Raw genomic sequence first — 19,512 nt, forward strand, 5'->3', positions numbered from 1 at the left:
AGATACTCCCTTTAACCACAATGGATTTTAATTTTAACTTGTGTTATCTGTGTTTTCACAGCCACATAAATAGGAAGTAAATAGGCCACATAAATAGGAAGTGTTTTTGAGAACACCTCCATCCAGCTCTTTCCCTTTGCTAAATACTGAGGACATTAAAAGTAAATGGAGATATAAATGATCTGAGTTACATTTGCCCTCTCAGGAAGCCTTCAGTATCACTTGTAATTGCCATTGATTTGTGTATCTAAGATCCTTTACTTGTTTTCCCTTGGCTACTCATCACTTCATTGCCTCAGACATATAGCACTAGCAGTGTTCTGTCTTCTTCAACCAAAGGGTGTCAAAGTATACGACGATGCCTAACATGCCATTTAAGAGGGGACTGACAACACTAAACCCTGACTAAAAGCAAAGATCTATTGTCATAGGCTTGGATTGGAAAAAAAATTTCACAAAGGAAGGATAAACATAAAACATTTTGGTATTCTTATTTATTCCTTCAGTATTTTTACTTAAATGACAATAGTCATCTAATGCATTGCTACAACCTCACAAAACAAGTTTGTTACACATTAAAGATTGCTTTGAGGGAAAGAAGCAAACCCACATCTAGCTAACTTACCTTATTATGCATATGCTGCATCCCACCATGATATTCCTATTTTCCTACCAGATTTCACTTCCTTTCTCTGTAAGTAGCACAGTATGCATCCAAAATACACAGCAGTACTACCATATCCATTCAAAATGATGTGGCAGATAGATAGCATCTCTTACTTAACTTGCCTCCCTCTCCACAAACATTTGCCAGGGGTTCTCCTCCTGCTGCAGCAAGTGACAGACCTGCTTTCTCTTTGTAAGACTGTTTCAGCCCAGCTGGGCCACAGTGATATAAGGGCCTAATCACAGCACCTACTGCAGGTCACTAAGTTAGGAGTTGGTCTCTTGAGACTTGTTATGCAAGCACTGCAGACAGAACCTCCTGAGGTGGTGATTCAGAAGCATTCAGATGGGCTCTGTTTCTGAATAATTTCTCTAAAAGAGCTGTCACTCTCTCTGTGAAGTCCCTGTGGTTCATCGATGAGGAAAACTAGATAGATCTTTGCCTGGACAAGCACCTAGACTAGGTGTTGAAGTTACGCAGTGCAAATATGCGTTATGTACTCCTTCCATAGATCCTCCACATGTTCAGACAATCAGCACTGTTTATTCTTCTATGCTGTCTCATGTACCTAGGGTTATATGTGATTTCTGAACTCCAGCAGTATCATTAACTGATCCCTCCTTAAAGTCCACTGTTACACCACTGTGTCAATAATAATATAATTTTATCAAACTTAATGTATTTTCTGCCCCTCTGTTCATGTGCGGCATCTCTCGCCACAGCTTTTTGCAATCTCATAATGCCAGATTTAGGGGTCATTCACCAAAGCAAGCTATCATCTCCTAAAGTTCTTTGATTAATAGTAAATCTCACCTTCATCAAGCTTGGCATTTTTAAGTAAAACACAAAGATTCTGCTTTCTTCCTTAGAGCCTGTCCGGCATTAAGAGGGTAAGTCAGGATAGCTGTCTCTGTTATTGAGGAATGCTTAACACAGCAGTATTGTCCACTCCTACAATATCCACAACCCAGTGTACCCAATATCAAGGTACTGATGCGATCATGTGTACTCTTTCACTAAGGTGCCAGCATCAGTTTGGGAGCTGTTAGAGCCAAGTATTGGTTAAAGGTGTCATTCTCCATTAGCCAGACATTGATCAGAGGGTGGAAAGTTTACAGAAGGCTAGTTGAGAAAATGCATTAAATCTGACAGCTTTTGCAAAAAAAAAAGTAACATCTTCCCTCACTTTTATCTTCCTAATTAGAGAAGAGGAATAGAAGTCTGATATGAGCATGAGGCTGGTTGGTCATTCTTATCCTGTTCTGAAGGCAAGTTAACACGGTGCACAATTATGTTGTCAACACTTACATGCAATGATATTCCCATATCTATTTTTCATTCTGTTCTCATCTTTCTTAGCTGAGTCCCACGGTGCAGACTGTCCTTCAAAGAAACTCTAAAAAAAGGAAAGAAAGTGACATTAAGAAAAGCATGCAGAAACAGTTACTTTATGGATAAACCAAGGAGAAAGGCAAACAGTACTTGCAGGTATTGTTGTTAGAAGTGTCATTTAACTGATTCTTTTATTGAGCAAAAATGTGAGTCTCCTGTGTAAATGGTATTTCTGTATAGCTCCCGATGCTATCTAAAATTTCACATGAGATTATTTGTGTAATAGTAAGAAGAATTATTTCACGTGAAGTGCTATTAAACCTTTAAAAAGCTGCATGCTTGCAACACTAAGAGTCCTTCATTTGTGCTATCCAGACTCTCCGCATATTTCTCATACACACACATGAAGTTGAAGGCACTTCAGCATCAGTGTTGGAATTGCTTCAGGATAAGCGCAGAATTACACACTGTGCTAACACGTTTCAGTTACTTCTTGGCAGATGACCTCATGGATCTAAACATATATATGCATTTAAAAAAATTCGGATTCAATTAGCATGTATGCGTCTCTCTTTTAAAAAACCACACTTTATGATACCACCAAGATGATTATTTTGTCAGAGAATAAAAATAATGTGATTTTGTGAAAGACATAATCTAGTAATGACCCAACTTCTGTGCTGCAGTTAATAGATTTAAGGTAAATAAGAAAGTTGAAGGTGCTAAAATATATATTTTTACATTAATAAAACACACAAGCTGCCAAAAGTGCAACAAACAAGTTGTTAGGTCCTATCTGTCTTGTGCATTCTGTGGTCTAAAAGAGCATTTGCATAATTTCTTAATTTACACACTGTATCTGTAAATCATTTAATGTAGATGCATTTTATAATTTCTTATTGAAATATTAATCTCGGGTTAAAAATATTTAGTTGCCAAATAAACCAGTGGAATTCTATCAGGACGATGGCTGGTCTTAACTCATGTTTTTTTACTATAATGATCAGTAGATTAAATCTTGATCCAAGACAGACATGAAGGTACATGATTAACTTTTCTAGTAAGAGAAGCCAAAAAATGGCTGAGTTCCAAACTAAACAGGGAAAACCTTGGGAAGTTTGTTTCTCTCACAAGACCTCAACACATTTTGAGTGGTTTAAACTAGGTAATGCTAATTAAATGGACTACCATTAGTGTCCTTTGCCCTCATACTTGAAATGTATTTTGTTCAAATACCAGTGATTGCCATCAGTAAAGAGCACAAAAGTCAAAATAAGCCCTTGATCTCTTGCTGAAGTCAATGGCACACAGGGGCATTTAGAGTCTAAAATGACTAAGTTCACTAGAGTGCTGGTTTCCAAGTTATGATATGGCAGTTCCTGGGAATACATGGATTACTTCTAAAAAGGTTGTAAATAATAGCCTAAGAACAACAGAAGCCCTGTCAAAAAGTTTCAATTTGTTTGTCCTTCATCTATCCACACTTCCTTATAAAATTTTTAAATGTTTGCAAATTGAAATTATTCGAACCCACTAATATAAATAAGTTTCACCTTAATCATAGCATAGCATCATTTGGTACAGCTCTGAGAAATGCAGATTCCTTCCAGGATAGAGAAGTGGAACCCTATGAATCCTAAGATGATTTACAGCTTTGTGGCTGTTTGCCAAAAAGGCACCAATCGTTATCTGATTATACATTTGCCAACGGCATCTAAAGCAAGCAAGCCCTCCCACTCCGGAGCACTCTCAACTCAGGAAAATTGTTTTGTGATAAACTAGATCGAACTGCATACAGAATTGCTCTCCATGGGCAAAGACCTATGTCTCAATTTCTTGCAAAATTCATGCTTACTCTCAGACAGCACTGGATGATGAACAATTAAACATAGTTAAAGGCAAAATAGAGATGAAAATGTTCAGCAACAAGGCTCCAAAGGCAACACCCTGCCCCTCTACCCCCCAATACTAATCATTAATTCGATCTAAAATTTGACCTGATTTCTTCCTCAGGATTTTGGGCTCCTCTATTTTTCTTACAGTCCTTCTTCTAGAGACTAGTTCACAGAACTGATCCATAAGACATTAAGTGGTTTTAGGTTTAATTCACTAAGCATTACATGTGCTGTTACAGAGACAGAGTCCTACTGATACAGCTTCCAAGTTGACATCTTGAAATATGGAAGACTCAAATATACTTCTAGGGACTTCTTCTCACTTCTTCCTGTCCCACTAAAGAACTTTTATAAAATTGCTTTAAAGCGATTGATTAACATAAATCTCTGGAGATGACTGGGAAAGATTTGCACAGTATTGGATTCAGGGAAGATATATAAAAGGCATTGTACTGGCTTGGCCAGCTTGTCTGCTTATCAGCTGCTAATGTACGGGTTCAATTTCTCCTACCTGTTTGGAACTTCTGAAAACAATGATAAGCTTAATGAGCCTTGCAGAAAAAATATCTCTTAATAATATATCTGTAGTATAAATAATTCCGTTCTTTAGAATATATATATATATCAAACCTCACAGAACAACAAAACCCAGGAGACAGAATTATGTTTCCAGCTACTGCATATTGACTTCACCTTCTTTATTAGAAATGTATTATAGAAAAAGAACTCCCTATATGCATTTTTCTTTGGGTTTTTATCAATAAATTAGTGAATGAAATAAAAACTATCACACAGGGAAAATAGATGTAATTTATCTAGATCCATTTTTCTTTTTTTAAATTCATTTTGGGATACACACAGGTATTTGAGGGAGAAGTGTACAGAAAAAATAATTTGAAGGAAGAGGTATTACCGTGCAAAAGCATAAAAAGAAACAGTTATTGTAAAAGACAGCTGGAGTGTCATTTCCTAAATTCCCCATGTGCTGCCATTACACAAACCGCAACAGAACGATAATCCACGATGACTTAGAGGGAGAAATCCCATTTGTCCCACAAGTAAAGAACAGAGCAGATACCTCATAACAGATGCTCTGCCAAGATCTTTCCTTACTTGGGAGAAATATTTGTTTCATTACGGAAATTTTTTTTAATGTCTTTCCTGTCATATCACTCTCCAGGGAGGCTGCTGCACAGCAGCCCACACATTATCTTAGTGGCTATTCATTCTAATTCATCCTTAAAAGTTCCTTAAAAATGTGAGCTATTAGGAAGAAATATGCCCCCAAACAGCTTCATTCCACCAAACGTCTGGCAAGAAACTGAAAATTAGTATAGGACATTTCTCAAATAATTTAATTATTTCTTTAACTCATATCTACCCAGCCTCCACGATCTACTTGAAAAATCACAGAGTCATAGAATCATTTTGGTTGGAAAAGACCCTTAAGGTCATCTAGTCCAACTGTAAACCTCACACTGCCAAGTCCAACACTAAACCATGTCCCTAAGCACCACATCTACATGTCTTTTAAATACCAAAATGAAACATTTCTCAAAACAGCTGTTTATACAGCAGACAGTTCAGTATGCAATGTCAACCATCACTCTGTTATTAGAAAATATTTCAATAATCAGGATAAAACAGTTTCTGAAAAAAACCTGAATTATACAGAACGTCTGCATATACAACATGAGAACTCGTCAATGATGCAGCAGCAGGATCATTTCAGGATGAATGTGAAGCTTTTGCTTGCTTTAACTCAATGCTGCAGCGGTTTCCATTAAAAATTAAATATTTGCCAAGGGCTAATTCAGTGTGACCCTCTGTCTAGAAAATAACTGCAATATCTCAAATGAGAGGGGGAGATAATAATTGCAAATACAGATTTTTTTAAATTATTCCCTTTCCTCATTTAAAATTCATAAGACCAGAAAATATTGGAAGAAATCTGTATAAAAGTACAGTTTGAAGAGGCTGTAATGTGGAGAATAGGGTAAGATCTTCAGGATACAATTTGCAGCTCTGTTGATTGTCATTTTTGGCAACACAATTTTGATCCTAGATTTTAATGCTTCCAATTAAGGACAGTAAAAATAATGCATCTTTCTAAGCACTTTAAATATGAAAATGCAAAGTGTTGAGTGGTATTACTATTTTTATTATTAATCCAAAGCTAAGCAGCAACTTTTTAAAAAAATACTTCATAGTTGCTAGGTGATGACAGCATAGTCTCTTATGATATCATTTACAAAATGCAAGCAAAGAAATAAGAAGTTAAGGGCATCATAAATCTTGCTCTTCCTACTTAATAAGCAAGAATATTATTCACAGGTACAAAGAAATGCATATTCCACTGTGTAAAATCTTAAGTTGATCTGTGGATTTCTTTTAAATGTATGACTCTTTCTGATGTCTGATTTTCCTGATTGACCCTAAGTTTCTCCACTGGCAACTTCCATTTTTCCATTGCTATTTCTGCATAACCAGATTAAGATATACTTTAGTAAAATGAGTAATTTGACCTATTCAGTTATAGATGCCTCTGGATTTGTTTTTAAGCTTCATGTAGAGACTTACACACTGTGTCTACTTTAGGCCAAACCAGACAATTAACAGTGGTCCTAATAGAGGTCCTTGTCTAATGGAGGTCCTTGTCTAAGCTCAATTAGCTATAGGAGAAACATACATTTCTACCATAGGTCCTCTGTGTTGCACCTAAATTAGATGCCTAAAGTGCCCTGAATTGGATAATGAAGATACATCACTAGTTTTATCTAAATGTATCACCCTTTAATATTGCTGTGTCCACTTTATATGTGGAGATTACAGATGGAAAAAAATGCATCCATTAGACTCTGAGTTAAGATACTAGTGTCATGTTAGACTCTTCTTTGTATTTACAAACTCTAGTAAATACACATTTTATTTTAAGCAAGTCCTTAAATGTCTGGAGGACATTCAGGATGATTTAATGAACAGCGCAAGATTTATGAGTACAGTAAATCTGTCAGTTCGCTGTTTTTTCAGTATTTAGAATCTGCAAAATATCTGGCATGTGACGATGTCCTTGTTACTTAACAACATTAACTGTTTTTTTTTAAACAGCAAATTGAAATAATCACATTTAGTTTGCTGATAACTGAGCATTTAAGCTAAGGAACTAAGAAGGGTCATTGATAGTTACGTTAAAGTAAACTGCAGAGAGGTCCAAGCTATGAAACGACATTTTTAATCTTCTAGTCACTTTGAGGAACGATTTTGTAATTGAAAATGCATCACCTGCAAGTAATAGATCACCTCAGGTGTTTGTGAGCAATGGTAAACGATTTCACTGATGGCAACGAGCTGTATGCAAGCTCTTCATACTTCAATCACTGCTTTGGTCACTGAAAGCATTTGTGGATGACAGCGTGCCACTAGAGAATATATTCACGATCAGCGTTTTCTTCTCTGTCAGCTTCAATCACTGAGAATTATGTCCAGTTTTCAAATAATGGAATTAAAAAACCCACAACATTTCACTATGTCTGCCCTTGAAAACTGTCTGTTGCAAGAGCCAATGTGAAAATCTATCTAATCAATTTAAACTACCTTCAGCAGTTATAAAGCACTTCCAAATGTGTTACTGTAACCTAGGTCTGAACATGAAAGAAAAAAAAAACAAACAAGTCATCATAAAGACTGTTGAATATATCAATGTTATCACCAAAACTCCCTCATTCTGTTCAGAATTTTCTGGAAAAATTAGTCTAATAGTTTACATGAGGTTTTCTGAGTGTGAGACAAAAGGCGCAGATCAGTCTTAAAGCAGACACACAGTGATAGTCTGACACAGAGCAACTCCCTAAGACTGTTACTGATGCTGCTTTTGTGGTTGTGCCTCCTTGAACTGATGTAAAAAGAAAAACAAAAAAAACACATTGACTTATAAAGGCTTGCATAGCCAGAGGTAGGAAACAGAGTCTTTTTCTTCTCAGGTGCTTTTACGTTAGACACCTTTACACAGGAGAAGAAAAATAGGAAAGCAAAAGTCTTTCTGGTCTTCTGAGGCACTGAACGTCATAGTCGCTGCCTACATTAAATGTTGAAATGGAAGGGGAACTGTTAACTCCTCCACTGACCAACTGCAGCATGATGTAACATTCAAATTTGAAAGAAAGAGAACTAAAACCATGTGGTAAGACAAAATCTGGTACTAATTCTGTCATTGTGCTCATTTTTCAGAGGCAAGATGCTTTCAATTAGTCTATATTCTAATATATTTGTATTTTTAAACTCACAGGCTTTGGTATTCCCTGGACAGCTCGCCAGTCTAGTCAAGCTATAGCTGCATAATGAAAACATATTAAAACGATGCTTTGGTATGGTGTCTTTAACGATATAAACACTTGTAGCAGTTAGCGTGAGTTAGCTCTAGTTGACAATAGCATTAGCAAATGCACACAATATTTAGTTAACACTATAGGATGAGAAGGTGGCTTATCTATAAGAGTAGAGAAGTAACTTAAGTGAAAGTGACTTGTGAATCACTATGAAAATAGTGAAGGTGTTTCACAACTTCAAGAGTAGCAGATCCTGAGTGCCAGCCATGGCAAAAAGTAGTTTTTAGGTGCCAAGTGCATTTGAACAAAATAATCAAGAACTAGGTATTCTTTTCTACCCAGTCCTATCGCTGACAGTGTTATGGGTTGCTCAGGGAGATGACCTACAGGACAAGGGAGGAGGCCTCCAGAGAGACACAGTAGGAGAACACAGGGCATGGCTGGAACCACCACACAAACCCACCTGACTTCTCTCCTGGACCGTGTCCTCCCTCCTGTGGAACAGGAAGTCATGCAAGTTGTAAAATTGGATATATCTGTGATTGAAATGTTTTGGTAGCTGAGTACATTTAGTCTCCAGTGACCAATCATCATCAGGTCTTAAACCATGACAATACTGCAAAAGAGAGTGTCACGGAGTGCTCCTTTAATAAATACTTAAGAATTACTGTCCATATATTTTTTTAAATCAACCTGTTTATGAGATCTGTCAATGTCATTTCTTATCTTGGTATCTAACACTGCCACACCTGAAGTTCACTTGTAAGAACAGAAATCTTTATAGATTCTGCAGAGTGGTCTAAAAATTGGATAGATAACTTAATTTCTATAAGCTTTCAGAGCCATTTTCATTTTACCTACTTAAGTTTTAAAACCTCCATTATTACATTCCTGTAAAAATTTTAAGATTTCCATATAAGAAAAGATTTTAGAAATACAGTGAAATGTGAATTAGTAAGAGAACTGCAATAGAACACACAATTAAAATTCTCATTTATTCCCTGGCATACTAGATACCAATAACTTAACCTCATAAATCTTTCTGATTTATCTCCAGCAGAAAAATATAGTATGTTTATGGGATTTTATGATCCTTTTTTTATAGAAAGGACCCTCTGGGTACAATATGCACACTTGCACGGTAACTAATAAGCAGGCTATATTATTTTTAACTTGTTTGTAAAAAAAATTAAAGTTGGTCTCAAACAGTGCTTCTTTCCTCTCATGAAAATAGATTTCCTGCTTTTGGAGGATTTAATGAACAGTTTTCATGTACAGCATGGGAGAGTTTCCCTACTCCTCTCTCACTTTTTTAAACACAATACGTAATTGAAACTTTTGTTCACAACTATCATACTTTGTACATTTTCAAGAAGACAGTGAACTTGAGCAACGCTCATGACCATCATGTCTGTAAACATAAAGTGAATGAACACAGGCTACACTGAATACCAACCACTTCTGTGCTTTGATAGGAAACCTCTTCTGGGGAAATACAGAAAGACATTGATCACCACGTAGGCACTATCCATCCCTTTGTGAACAAAATTATCTGCTTTATTATTCAGTAACTCTGTTATCTCCTTGCTTCCTCCCTGTGTTTTTCCAAAAGATGTAATTACACACTACACAAGTAAAAGATGGCGCTCAGTTATTTATTTCTTAATGAAAATTCCTACTTACCAAACATAGGTGTTTATACAAAAGGGGCAGGACTCAGAGTTCCATACAGTGCACTGCATGTATGGATAAGGGTTTTAAGATAAATTTAAAGTTAACTTTTTTATACCATCTTTAGAAGGGTAACATGCAAATACCTTCAATGACTTGAACAGAAAGAAAATATTCAGCCTTATCACAATGATACTGTTTGAATGAGGCCAAAAATGAAAGGTATCTTAAGATACTGAGTGAAGGCAGAGGCATAAACTCTGAGCTAATGCAGGTATTCAAGGTATCATTACAACCATCTATGAGTTAACATTATTATTATTGTTATTATTATTATTATTATTATTATTATTATTATTATTAGTTATGGTAACATGCCTCTTCTGCCCCCATCTTTGAAAATTTAGCTCACTTTCCGGTATTAGAGGATCCAAAGTAGCTATTGCCTGCCAAATTAAGAGTGTAATCACTTCTTTTTCCAATATCACAGTGCTAATTTCTGGTGCTCTTTTCCTGTATGTGTTTTATAGGTACCCACAATGACAGACCCCTAGAACTTCCAGACCGAGCGAGTTGCAATATTGCTGTTAATGGTGCCACAGGCTTTGATTTTTTGCATCACAGATCTGCAATATTATTCCTTGCTATGACTCCTTGAGACTTCCTGTTGATGAGCTTTGTAGAATAAAGGAAATGACATCCTGTTTCATGTAGCAGCTGTTTCCTCTGACTCCTCTTTCCTCCTGGGCTGCAACTCTGCTTCTCGTTTCCTTTCTCTCTGTTTAGAGTTATTTACATTTACCTAAGGATGTCTGTACGCCTTTGCACTGCTACAATATTAGAATTTGGAAAACTGCGGCTTTGTCTCTTCTTGGTTTTTGTTTCCAATTTTTAATCAAGAAACTCTTTTTCAAGTACCTTTCTGCCAAACAAAACATTCCTTCCATAATACTATTTGGAAGTCAGAAGTACCTCACTGTTAGATTTTCCCTGTTGAACTCAGAATGTTAGAAGGCAGGTGGATTCTACAAAGTGCTTTTATGTACCTTAGAGCTTTGAGAACATTATATTAGATCTTTTTGTACACTTTAAATTTTAACTCAAAAAACTAATCGAAGATTTAAATACTTCTTCTGAGTCTAGCCCATTTTTCCTCCTAAAGATTAGTACTACGATATTTGATTTACTTTACAAATAATAAAAGCTTTCCCTAGGGAACAGTTTCAAAGAGCTAATGAAATGTTATTAAATCAGAGCATAAAGATACAACGTGCTATGAAAAAAGTAGGCAAGAGGTATGAAAATTTTCTTCCTATAGTAAAGAGTTTGCAGTTGGTTTCAAATATAACATGAAAGGGGAGAAAAAAGAAAAATAAATGAAAATCAAAAGTACACAGAAAGAGACAGAGAAAGAGAAGTGTGAAGAAGCCAAAAATTTTTTTAGTCAGCAGAAGAAAAACAACAGTGTGCATTTAACTCAAGCAGTAAGCTTTGTGTTGTTGTCATTATGGTTTTCTGTTCACTCATGTTTTATGTAGTGATTGATGACAACTACTCCACTCTTTGCCTACATGTGCTATGTAATGCACAAACCAAGGCTTAAGGATTTCAAGAAACTCTTTCTGAAGTGAGTGGAAAATACTTACTTTCCATGGCAAAATACTTGCTTTCCATTACTCAATTGACACTGTAGGCTGGGATATTGCTCCTTGAGCAACTATATTATTTAAGAGGTACTATTTATTTAATACCTGTGCACTTCTGTCATCTGCTTGCTGAAGATTATTTCTAAAGAAAGGTGACCAGCATTGAACTGGTGGACACATATGCTGATAAGAAAGCTCTCTTTTGATGCATTTCTAGCTAATCCAGTAATATTTCTGCCTCACTTTATCTGAATAAATCATTGTAATTGACACAGTGTGTTGAGCTCAGAATTCACAAGAACTGCTTGATTCTTTAAATTATCAGCTGACCCAAGCATAAAAAACCTGATAATATTTTCAAATCCCCTGTAAAGACAAGCTGTTTCTGATTTAGAACCACACAATTTGGAAAAACCTTGAACATAATAGAACTCCCTGAAGCAACAGAAAACAGCATGTGGAGAAACAAAACAAAAGCAAATAAATATTGAATTTGAAAAGTGAACAAAGCTGCTCCTATCTTCATCCAAGTTGTAATGTACACACAGCTGATCTGACCTTACAGAAGTGATAAAGCACCCCTAAAATTTTTCTCACTATATTAGCCTTCAGGGTTTTCCAGAGTGTATCTAAGCTGCTCTAGTTAACATAGTTTGGATAGAAGATAAAAAAGAAACAAAGGGCAAATAAGAAGATTTTAATTCTGCTGAAGGGCGGCACTGACATCTTATAAACCTACAAGATAAAAGCCAGAGTACAACTGGTGTACATGGACGGAACACAAATATTTTGCAGACTGTTGTTTTTTCCAGTGGATAAGATAGTATTTTCAGGGGAAGCAAGAGCAGTAGGGTAGGTTAAAACAGATAAGGGTCTACTTGCAGTGCCCTTTCAAAAAAATGATAGCACTTCATTGTGTTGGTTCATTACATTTTTTGATCCTCACAGGAAACTTTGGTGCCTGCATGTCTGCTTTGCTTGATTGCAAATACACTCTTTGCTAGAATATATGAAGATAATTATTCGTTGCTGTAGGCTTGACTTTTAGCCCAGCATTTCCCTTGTTCTAAAGAAAAAGACCCCTTTCCATCTAAAGTTTGGTGTCTACTTCCTTGTTGTTTGCTAAGCTGTTTTGCTCTGGGGAGGGCAGTACTGGGTCACAGAGGAGCTGCTAAGCGCTTCCACAGCAATGGGAGCTCCTGCTATTCCACTATTCAAAACTCTTGGCTCCGGCTTTTTAAAGTGACGTTTCCTTTTCCCAGACATCCCTCTGCAGGCTCTCACTCTATAATTGCTTCCTGCCAATCATCTTCCCTTGGACAACTACACACTTACTGAAAAGGAGTGGGTGGGTAAAAACTATGAAAAAAATGCTGTTGGTCCTAGACGATTCCACACCCCTCTGTGAAACTACTGAAAGAATAATGCAGAGTATTTAACAGCATATAAAGATAATCAGCATAAAAATAGTGGCAGTACTAATGGGATTGACAATGATGGCAAGCATTTCTGTCCATTGTTAACCTAATCATTTTTAGCATGCTCACTGCATACTGACAGCAGCACTTCATTACAGCCTCAAGACTACTTGTTAAAACAAAGAGTGTCTGGTTAGGCTCACTAATGAACAGCAGTAGCTCACCAACCTGAATTGTCCTGTTTTGATGTTTGAAATGTATATACAGTGCTTTCTAATTCCAAGAGAGGTATCCCTGCAGCAATTTAGCAAGCAGGCTGTTTTAAGCCATTTTAAGCCATTTTATTCAGATATGTAATACACAGGATCACAGGCAACTCAAATGACCCAGACTCAGCTAATAGGTAAAGTAAAGTGGAAGGGCTCTGGGTTAACAATGAGGGAGGGGCAAAAGGGGTTGCCGTCCTGAAAGGCTGTCACTTGAGGACCACTTCTGCATCATTAAGCTAACAACAGAGATGTGGTACTAGTACTTTGCCAATGGAAAAGCACATACCATACACAAGTGACAGTTCCACCACGGCATGTATCCACAGGGGCTTACCAATGGAAGGAGCTTTGAGAAGCCTTCTAAACTTGCATTGCCATTGTGCAAAACAATGGAGATCTCTGAATGTGAAAATGTCTCTTCTTCCTTATAATTTATCATGCACACAGCATACATTCAGAAAATATACTCTGCAAGTGAAATAAGCATTGGACTAACAAACAGGAAAAAAATCAATCTCCAGCAATAATGATAGAAATGGCAATTTGAGTGCCATCAGTTTGCCATCAGTTGCTGGGCAGATGTGTGACAAAGATGTCTCTTCACTCTTAGTTTGGTAGTGTTTTATGCTTGCTGTGTAAAACAGCATAGTTTAGCAAAGAAAAGAACCAAATGTAATATTCATAGAAGACAGACTCCAGGAAAAACAAATTAAAATATAAGAAAAATGTCTCAGTTTGACAGGACAGTCTTTTTTCTCAAGGACAATATGGTAAGAACATGAAGATGAGTTGTTTATGGAGTAAGGGAGATAACTGAGAAGTTACAAAGTCCATGTAGCACAAATGGATTATGAAATAAGAAACATAACAAACAAATAAAGGGTTCACCACAGAGAAAAAATAGTGCAAAATATTGTTTACACTCACAGCTTTAAGAACAGAAAAGAGTAATCATAGTTCTGCACTTAGATCACAACTGATGGCATTAATCTGTGGATTTTTTCCTGATGTGCAGGACCTTTGCGAACATGTCATCTAGCGACTCTTTTGTTCAGGTTCTGATGTTGCTGAGTATCAAAACAATTCTTCAGTAATGAAGATTGAGGTTTAATGACTTGATGTATAATTTTGGTTTTTTGCAATCTGCTTCTTCATTTTCTCTTTTGCATAAACTGAGCAAAATACAGCAATTTATCAGCTCTCTGTGGATATTTCAAGATTTATATACATTGTAGCTCTACATTTTTCTACATTTCCTTTCATTAGAACATTGCACTCAAGCTAGATTAATTGAGGCAAGCCAACATGATAAAAGCTCTGTTGAATAGCAGCAGATGCCTTTATTCTTCGCATCCCAACATAAAAGAAAACTTTAAAAATTTGAGTCTTTATATAAATATTTCCCTTACAAGACAATACAAAGATTCCAGGCATCTGTCCCTCATTAAGCCAATTACTAGTTTAAAATAATCTAATAAAGTCTATATTTACCAGTTTTCTTATTAATAAAAGCATTGTTAGAATCTGTGCCAAATTCTGCCAAGGCAACCGGATAAAATGATAAAGAGTGAACTAGATGGACAAGAGTAACTCGGCACCGAAGTGTTCCAGTCCTGATGCGTGGTGGAAGTTCCAGCTTTGAGACAAACAACCAAGAAGGGAAGACTTACTGCTATGAGCTTCAGAGATGTCAGCTCAGTAGGGACTAGACTTCCTGGAGTACTAGGGAAGACCTACACTAGAGAGTATACAACTAGAATTCTAGGGAGGTCAATACTGCGCTGGATTCCGTTTAACATCTTCATTAATGACCTGGATGATGGGGTATAGCGCACCCTCACCAATCTTAGAGTCATTTCGGTTGGAAAAGATCCTTAAGTTCATCCAGTCCAACTATTAACACTGCCAAGTCCACCACTTGGCCCAAACCATGTCCCAAAGTGCCACATCTACACATCTTTTAAACACCTCCAGGGATGGTGATTCAATCACTTCCCTGAGCAGCCTGTTCCAATGCTTGACAACCCTTTCTGGGAAGAAATTTTTTTCTAATATCCAATCTGAACCTTCCGTGGCACAACTTGAGGCCATTTCCTCTTGTCCTATCACTTGTTATTTGTGAGAAGAGACCAACACCCTCCATGCTACACCCTCCTTTCAGGTAGTTGCAAAGAGCAATAAGGTCTCTCCTGATGCTCTAAGCTTACTTTTCTCCAGAATAAAACACCTCATTTCCCTCAGATGAACAGAAAGAAATATCTCATTTTCTTTTAATGCTGAATACAGGAGTCAGGGCAGATTGTGCTACTGAAATTTTACCTGACAGCTAAATGATTAGGATATCTTTCTGATACTAGTAATTTGCTGGACATGAGACACAGTATTCTTTAAAATAAGGTTTCAGCTCAAATTGCATCAAAACTAGAAATGTCCTGGAAATACATAACGTAAGTTACAAGAAAAGGTTTGTCTTCAAAAACAAAACAGGCTCCTGGGACACTGAGATGGGAAAAATAGTCAAGTTAGTAAAAGACAGTAAGATACGAAAAGACAGTAAAACTGATTCAGACTCATTGAACCTTAAACTCTTGTTTTCTCCCACACTTACAGTATCCCACTGCTGACAACATTTAAGGTTCCAGGAGAAACCATTCAGTAGCTGTAAGCTGCTTGGATTTAGTGCATATCTGTCAATATAACATGGTGGTCCCATGTCCCACCCTGGCTCCCTACCTAGCCCTGAGTCAACCTCTGTAAGCTTAGTTCCATGAGAAGACATTTACAAGTGTATCTGAGACAACATTTCCCAAACATACTGTTGCTTTTTTCATATTAGGTAGCTAAATTTGGAAGTTACTATTCTTGGTAACTTCACTGTAGTCATAATAGCTGGTATCTAAATTTGCCATATTAGTTAAAACGCAAATACTTGATATGAAACCAGATCAAACTTGAATTCTAGCATAAACCAAGATAACTGTTTTTCATTAGAAGATGCTGAAGTTTTTCCAGGTCTGGGCAGAACTGTATGGTGAATGGAGTACTTCACTGCTTAATGCACATGCATTTACAGCTTTTTAAAATATGCCATTAAAAACAGTGCTTTCTATAGTGTATTTTTTCCTTTTTTGCTTTTTAATGTTATTGTATTACCATGCTTGAGCACACCCAGCACACTGGTCCCTCACACTAAAACAGTCACATGGGTAGCACCATTCAAATCTTCCATGACATCAAAAAAATCATGTTACTGTTAACCTTCAGGACTAGTCAGTCAGGTTTCCAGGGACTCTGGCACATGCTGTTCTGCAAAACTGGGGAAATAGGACATGTAAACATGTGACCTTTTCCTCCTTCAGTTCCAGAGATGCAGAATCTCTGCCCTCGTATAACTCCTTCCTACAACTCTTTCTACACCCTGGCCTCCTCAGTCAGCACATCTTTTCTGCTGTGTTTCTAGGGGAAAAAGAAGAGTGCTGCTAGCTGAAAGGAGTAAAGCGAGAATGTAGTGCACTCCTTTCTCCTCACTTGTTCTGGCGTTTGGGAGGAGGATCCCCACCCACTGTCCTGCCTGCTGTGCTCAGGAGAAAGAGGCTGCAATGGCAGAACCTGGGTGAGAGACGTGGAAGAGGTTTGGGCTGGACCAAGTAGGGAAACACAAAAATTGTATGCATACCTTGCATATAATTCAGAATCATAGAATAATTTGGCTTGGAAGGCGTTTTCAGAGGTCAGCTAGTCCAAACCCTCTGCAATGAGCAGGGACATCTTCAATTACATCAGGTTGCTCAGAGCCCCGTCCAGCCTGGCCTTTGAATGTTTCCAGGGATGGGGCACCTACCACCTCTCTGGGCAACCTGGGCCAGTGTTTCAGCACCCTCATTGTAAAATATTTCTTCCTCATCTCTGGCCTTCACCTCCACTGAAGGCACAATCACTGTTCCACACTACCTCTGTGGTTTCAAATGCTTCTGTGATAGTTATGGGACTATGAATGTTTTCACCTTACCCTCCTGCGGCAGTCAGCAGGTGAGTAGTGCAGTCCTCACGTCCTGGAGGGGATGCAGTGAAAGGTAAAGCTTTATCTGTGGGGAAGGTCCCTGGTATTGGAGGAAGCACCTCCAGGGAATGAACACAAATGTTGAGTAAGCACAAGCAGATCCCTCTGTCAGTGTATAGCTAGACAGAAGTTTTGTAGATTCACTCATTTCTTCACCCTTGGAACAGGGCAGTTTTACAGAGATCCAACCTGATCCCTTATAAGATATTTAAGGCAATTCTGATGTAGCATGCTTGAGCTAAAAGAAAACATACTTCTAGTTATGTCAACAAGAAAGACATTTGCTTCCAAACTAGCCTGTTCTACTTCGGCAACATTTAAAAATCAATGGATGGCAGAATCACAGTGTTTTGAAAAAAATGTCACCAAAAAATAACAAACATAGAGTCTCAGCAAAAAGAAATAAAAAGCAACCCACAAAGCAGTTAAACTTTACAGAATCCCTAAATGCTGTAGATAGTACGTCTTTTTTTAGCTTTCTTTGTGTGCAGAGATATGTGTGCTTAGTAAATATCAGTAAAATAAACACAAATGCTGTGCAAAGAACTGACAAATGAAGGGAAAATATGTCAATCTCTAACCAGATCTACAATTAAACATATAAAAAGCATGAACAATTTATGTGATTTTCCTTGGATTAAAATATTTTTGTATGTTCTATCTACTGTCGGTTCTATAGAGTTGATTCACAACGTAACCATCAAAATGTAAAATTCAAGCTGGTGATGCTGTAAAAGAAGAGACAATTAAAAAGTCAGTGGTAAAATCAAAATGTGTATAAAAGTACTAGGAAAGCAGCACGACACCAAATTTGCTTAGATTTGAAATGTTTTCCCCAGTGCAAAACCAAAGCAAATGCTTTGGTGTGTTTTAGAAGCTCAACCTATTTCAAAATTCATGCAACTGTCCCCCTTTTGCTCTCCAAAAGGCAAGAACTGGTTTATTGCCCACACTAGGAGTTTCATTCCACTACCACTATGTACCATAAATAACATGATTTTCTTGAGCGAGCCTCATTAATGTAAACAAGGTTCTTTGCAGAATAAAGCACTGCTCAGAATAAAGGCTCAAGGATTAGGCTTTTGTATAGCAGCTATATGCATTTTAAATAAAAAACATTTAACAACTGATTTTTTTTTTCTTTTTCCCTTTACAGCATCATCATCCTGTTTTAACAGTCCAACAGCAAGACATTGGACAAGGAGAACCACTGCTGAAGTAAAAAAAACCTAGAAAATACAGACAATGCTAGCTAACTTGAAGAGCTTTATTTGTTCTTTATAGACTGAAGTTAGTTCTATGAAATTGCCTACTAGTATGTAAAAAAAATATATATATAAAATTACCATTTCACATCACATTGTTTTCTTTGCATATACAGAAGCATTGATTTATTTTCTTCTTCTTTATGTGTGTTAGGCCATACTGGGTCAAACCAGAGGTTCGTATAACCTATTATTTTTTTTACAACAGTACCAGTAGCAGATGTTTACAAAAAATATGAAGAATAGAGCAAATAGCGAGTGAGTCTTTCTGCAGAATACTCTCTTAGCTTCTAGTGATCAATGGCTTTCCTCAGCAATCTCTTCCTCAGTCAGAGACTGCACACAGCCATTGTGTTTAATAATGAATTTGTCTAGCCCATTTTTGAACCCATTTATAATTCTGGCTTCACAGCATCTTGAGGCAATGAGCTCCACAATGTAATTATGTGCTGTGTGAAAAATATTTCCTTTTGTTCACTTTAAACCTGCTGCTAAATAGCTTTGTTGGGTGCTCCTGGTTCCCTATATTACAAAGAATAATGAATAATTGTTGCTAGCATTGCAGAAGTAACACTGATCTCTGGCACAGCTCAGAATATCTCAAGGGGGTATTACAGCAGCCAGGAATGAGTGATATTCCACTATCCTGGAAACAAGGTAGAGACTTAGTACTGGAGCTGATAAAGTGGCTCTGTGCCACTTTAAGGATTTCCTTACTCATAGAATCTTTATGCCAAGGTTACAGAAGCTGTGTACAGCAGAGCTTGTGTACACAGAGCATAAAATCTGGACTTGAAGTATGAACCAGTGAATGAGCAAAACTGCAAATGCAGAGTTTTACTGTAGTTAATTGTCCAACTTTACCAGGGACATGAATGACAAACAGAAACAAGTGCAGATAAAAATCGAGGCTAAGTGAACAAAAGCTCAGCTGAAATCACAGATTAAAGCAGAGGACAATGTT

The 19,512-nt window shown here is 37.1% G+C and overlaps 1 protein-coding gene across 18 annotated transcripts in view; it reads right to left on the reverse strand.

Annotated features, from left to right (window-relative positions):
- PTPRM (protein tyrosine phosphatase receptor type M) overlaps window positions 1-19,512 on the reverse strand; it is a 471,207-nt gene that overhangs the window by 60,350 nt on the left and 391,345 nt on the right. For all 18 annotated transcript variants that reach the window (XM_065053179.1, XM_065053178.1, XM_065053173.1 and 15 more), the window contains one exon: window positions 1,976-2,063. In XM_065053179.1, the coding sequence (XP_064909251.1) occupies window positions 1,976-2,063 (88 nt within the window). The remainder of the gene's footprint in view (window positions 1-1,975; window positions 2,064-19,512) is intronic.

Source organism: Columba livia, chromosome 2, assembly GCF_036013475.1.
Source record: "Columba livia isolate bColLiv1 breed racing homer chromosome 2, bColLiv1.pat.W.v2, whole genome shotgun sequence".
In the NCBI taxonomy this organism is placed as follows: Eukaryota; Metazoa; Chordata; class Aves; order Columbiformes; family Columbidae; genus Columba; species Columba livia.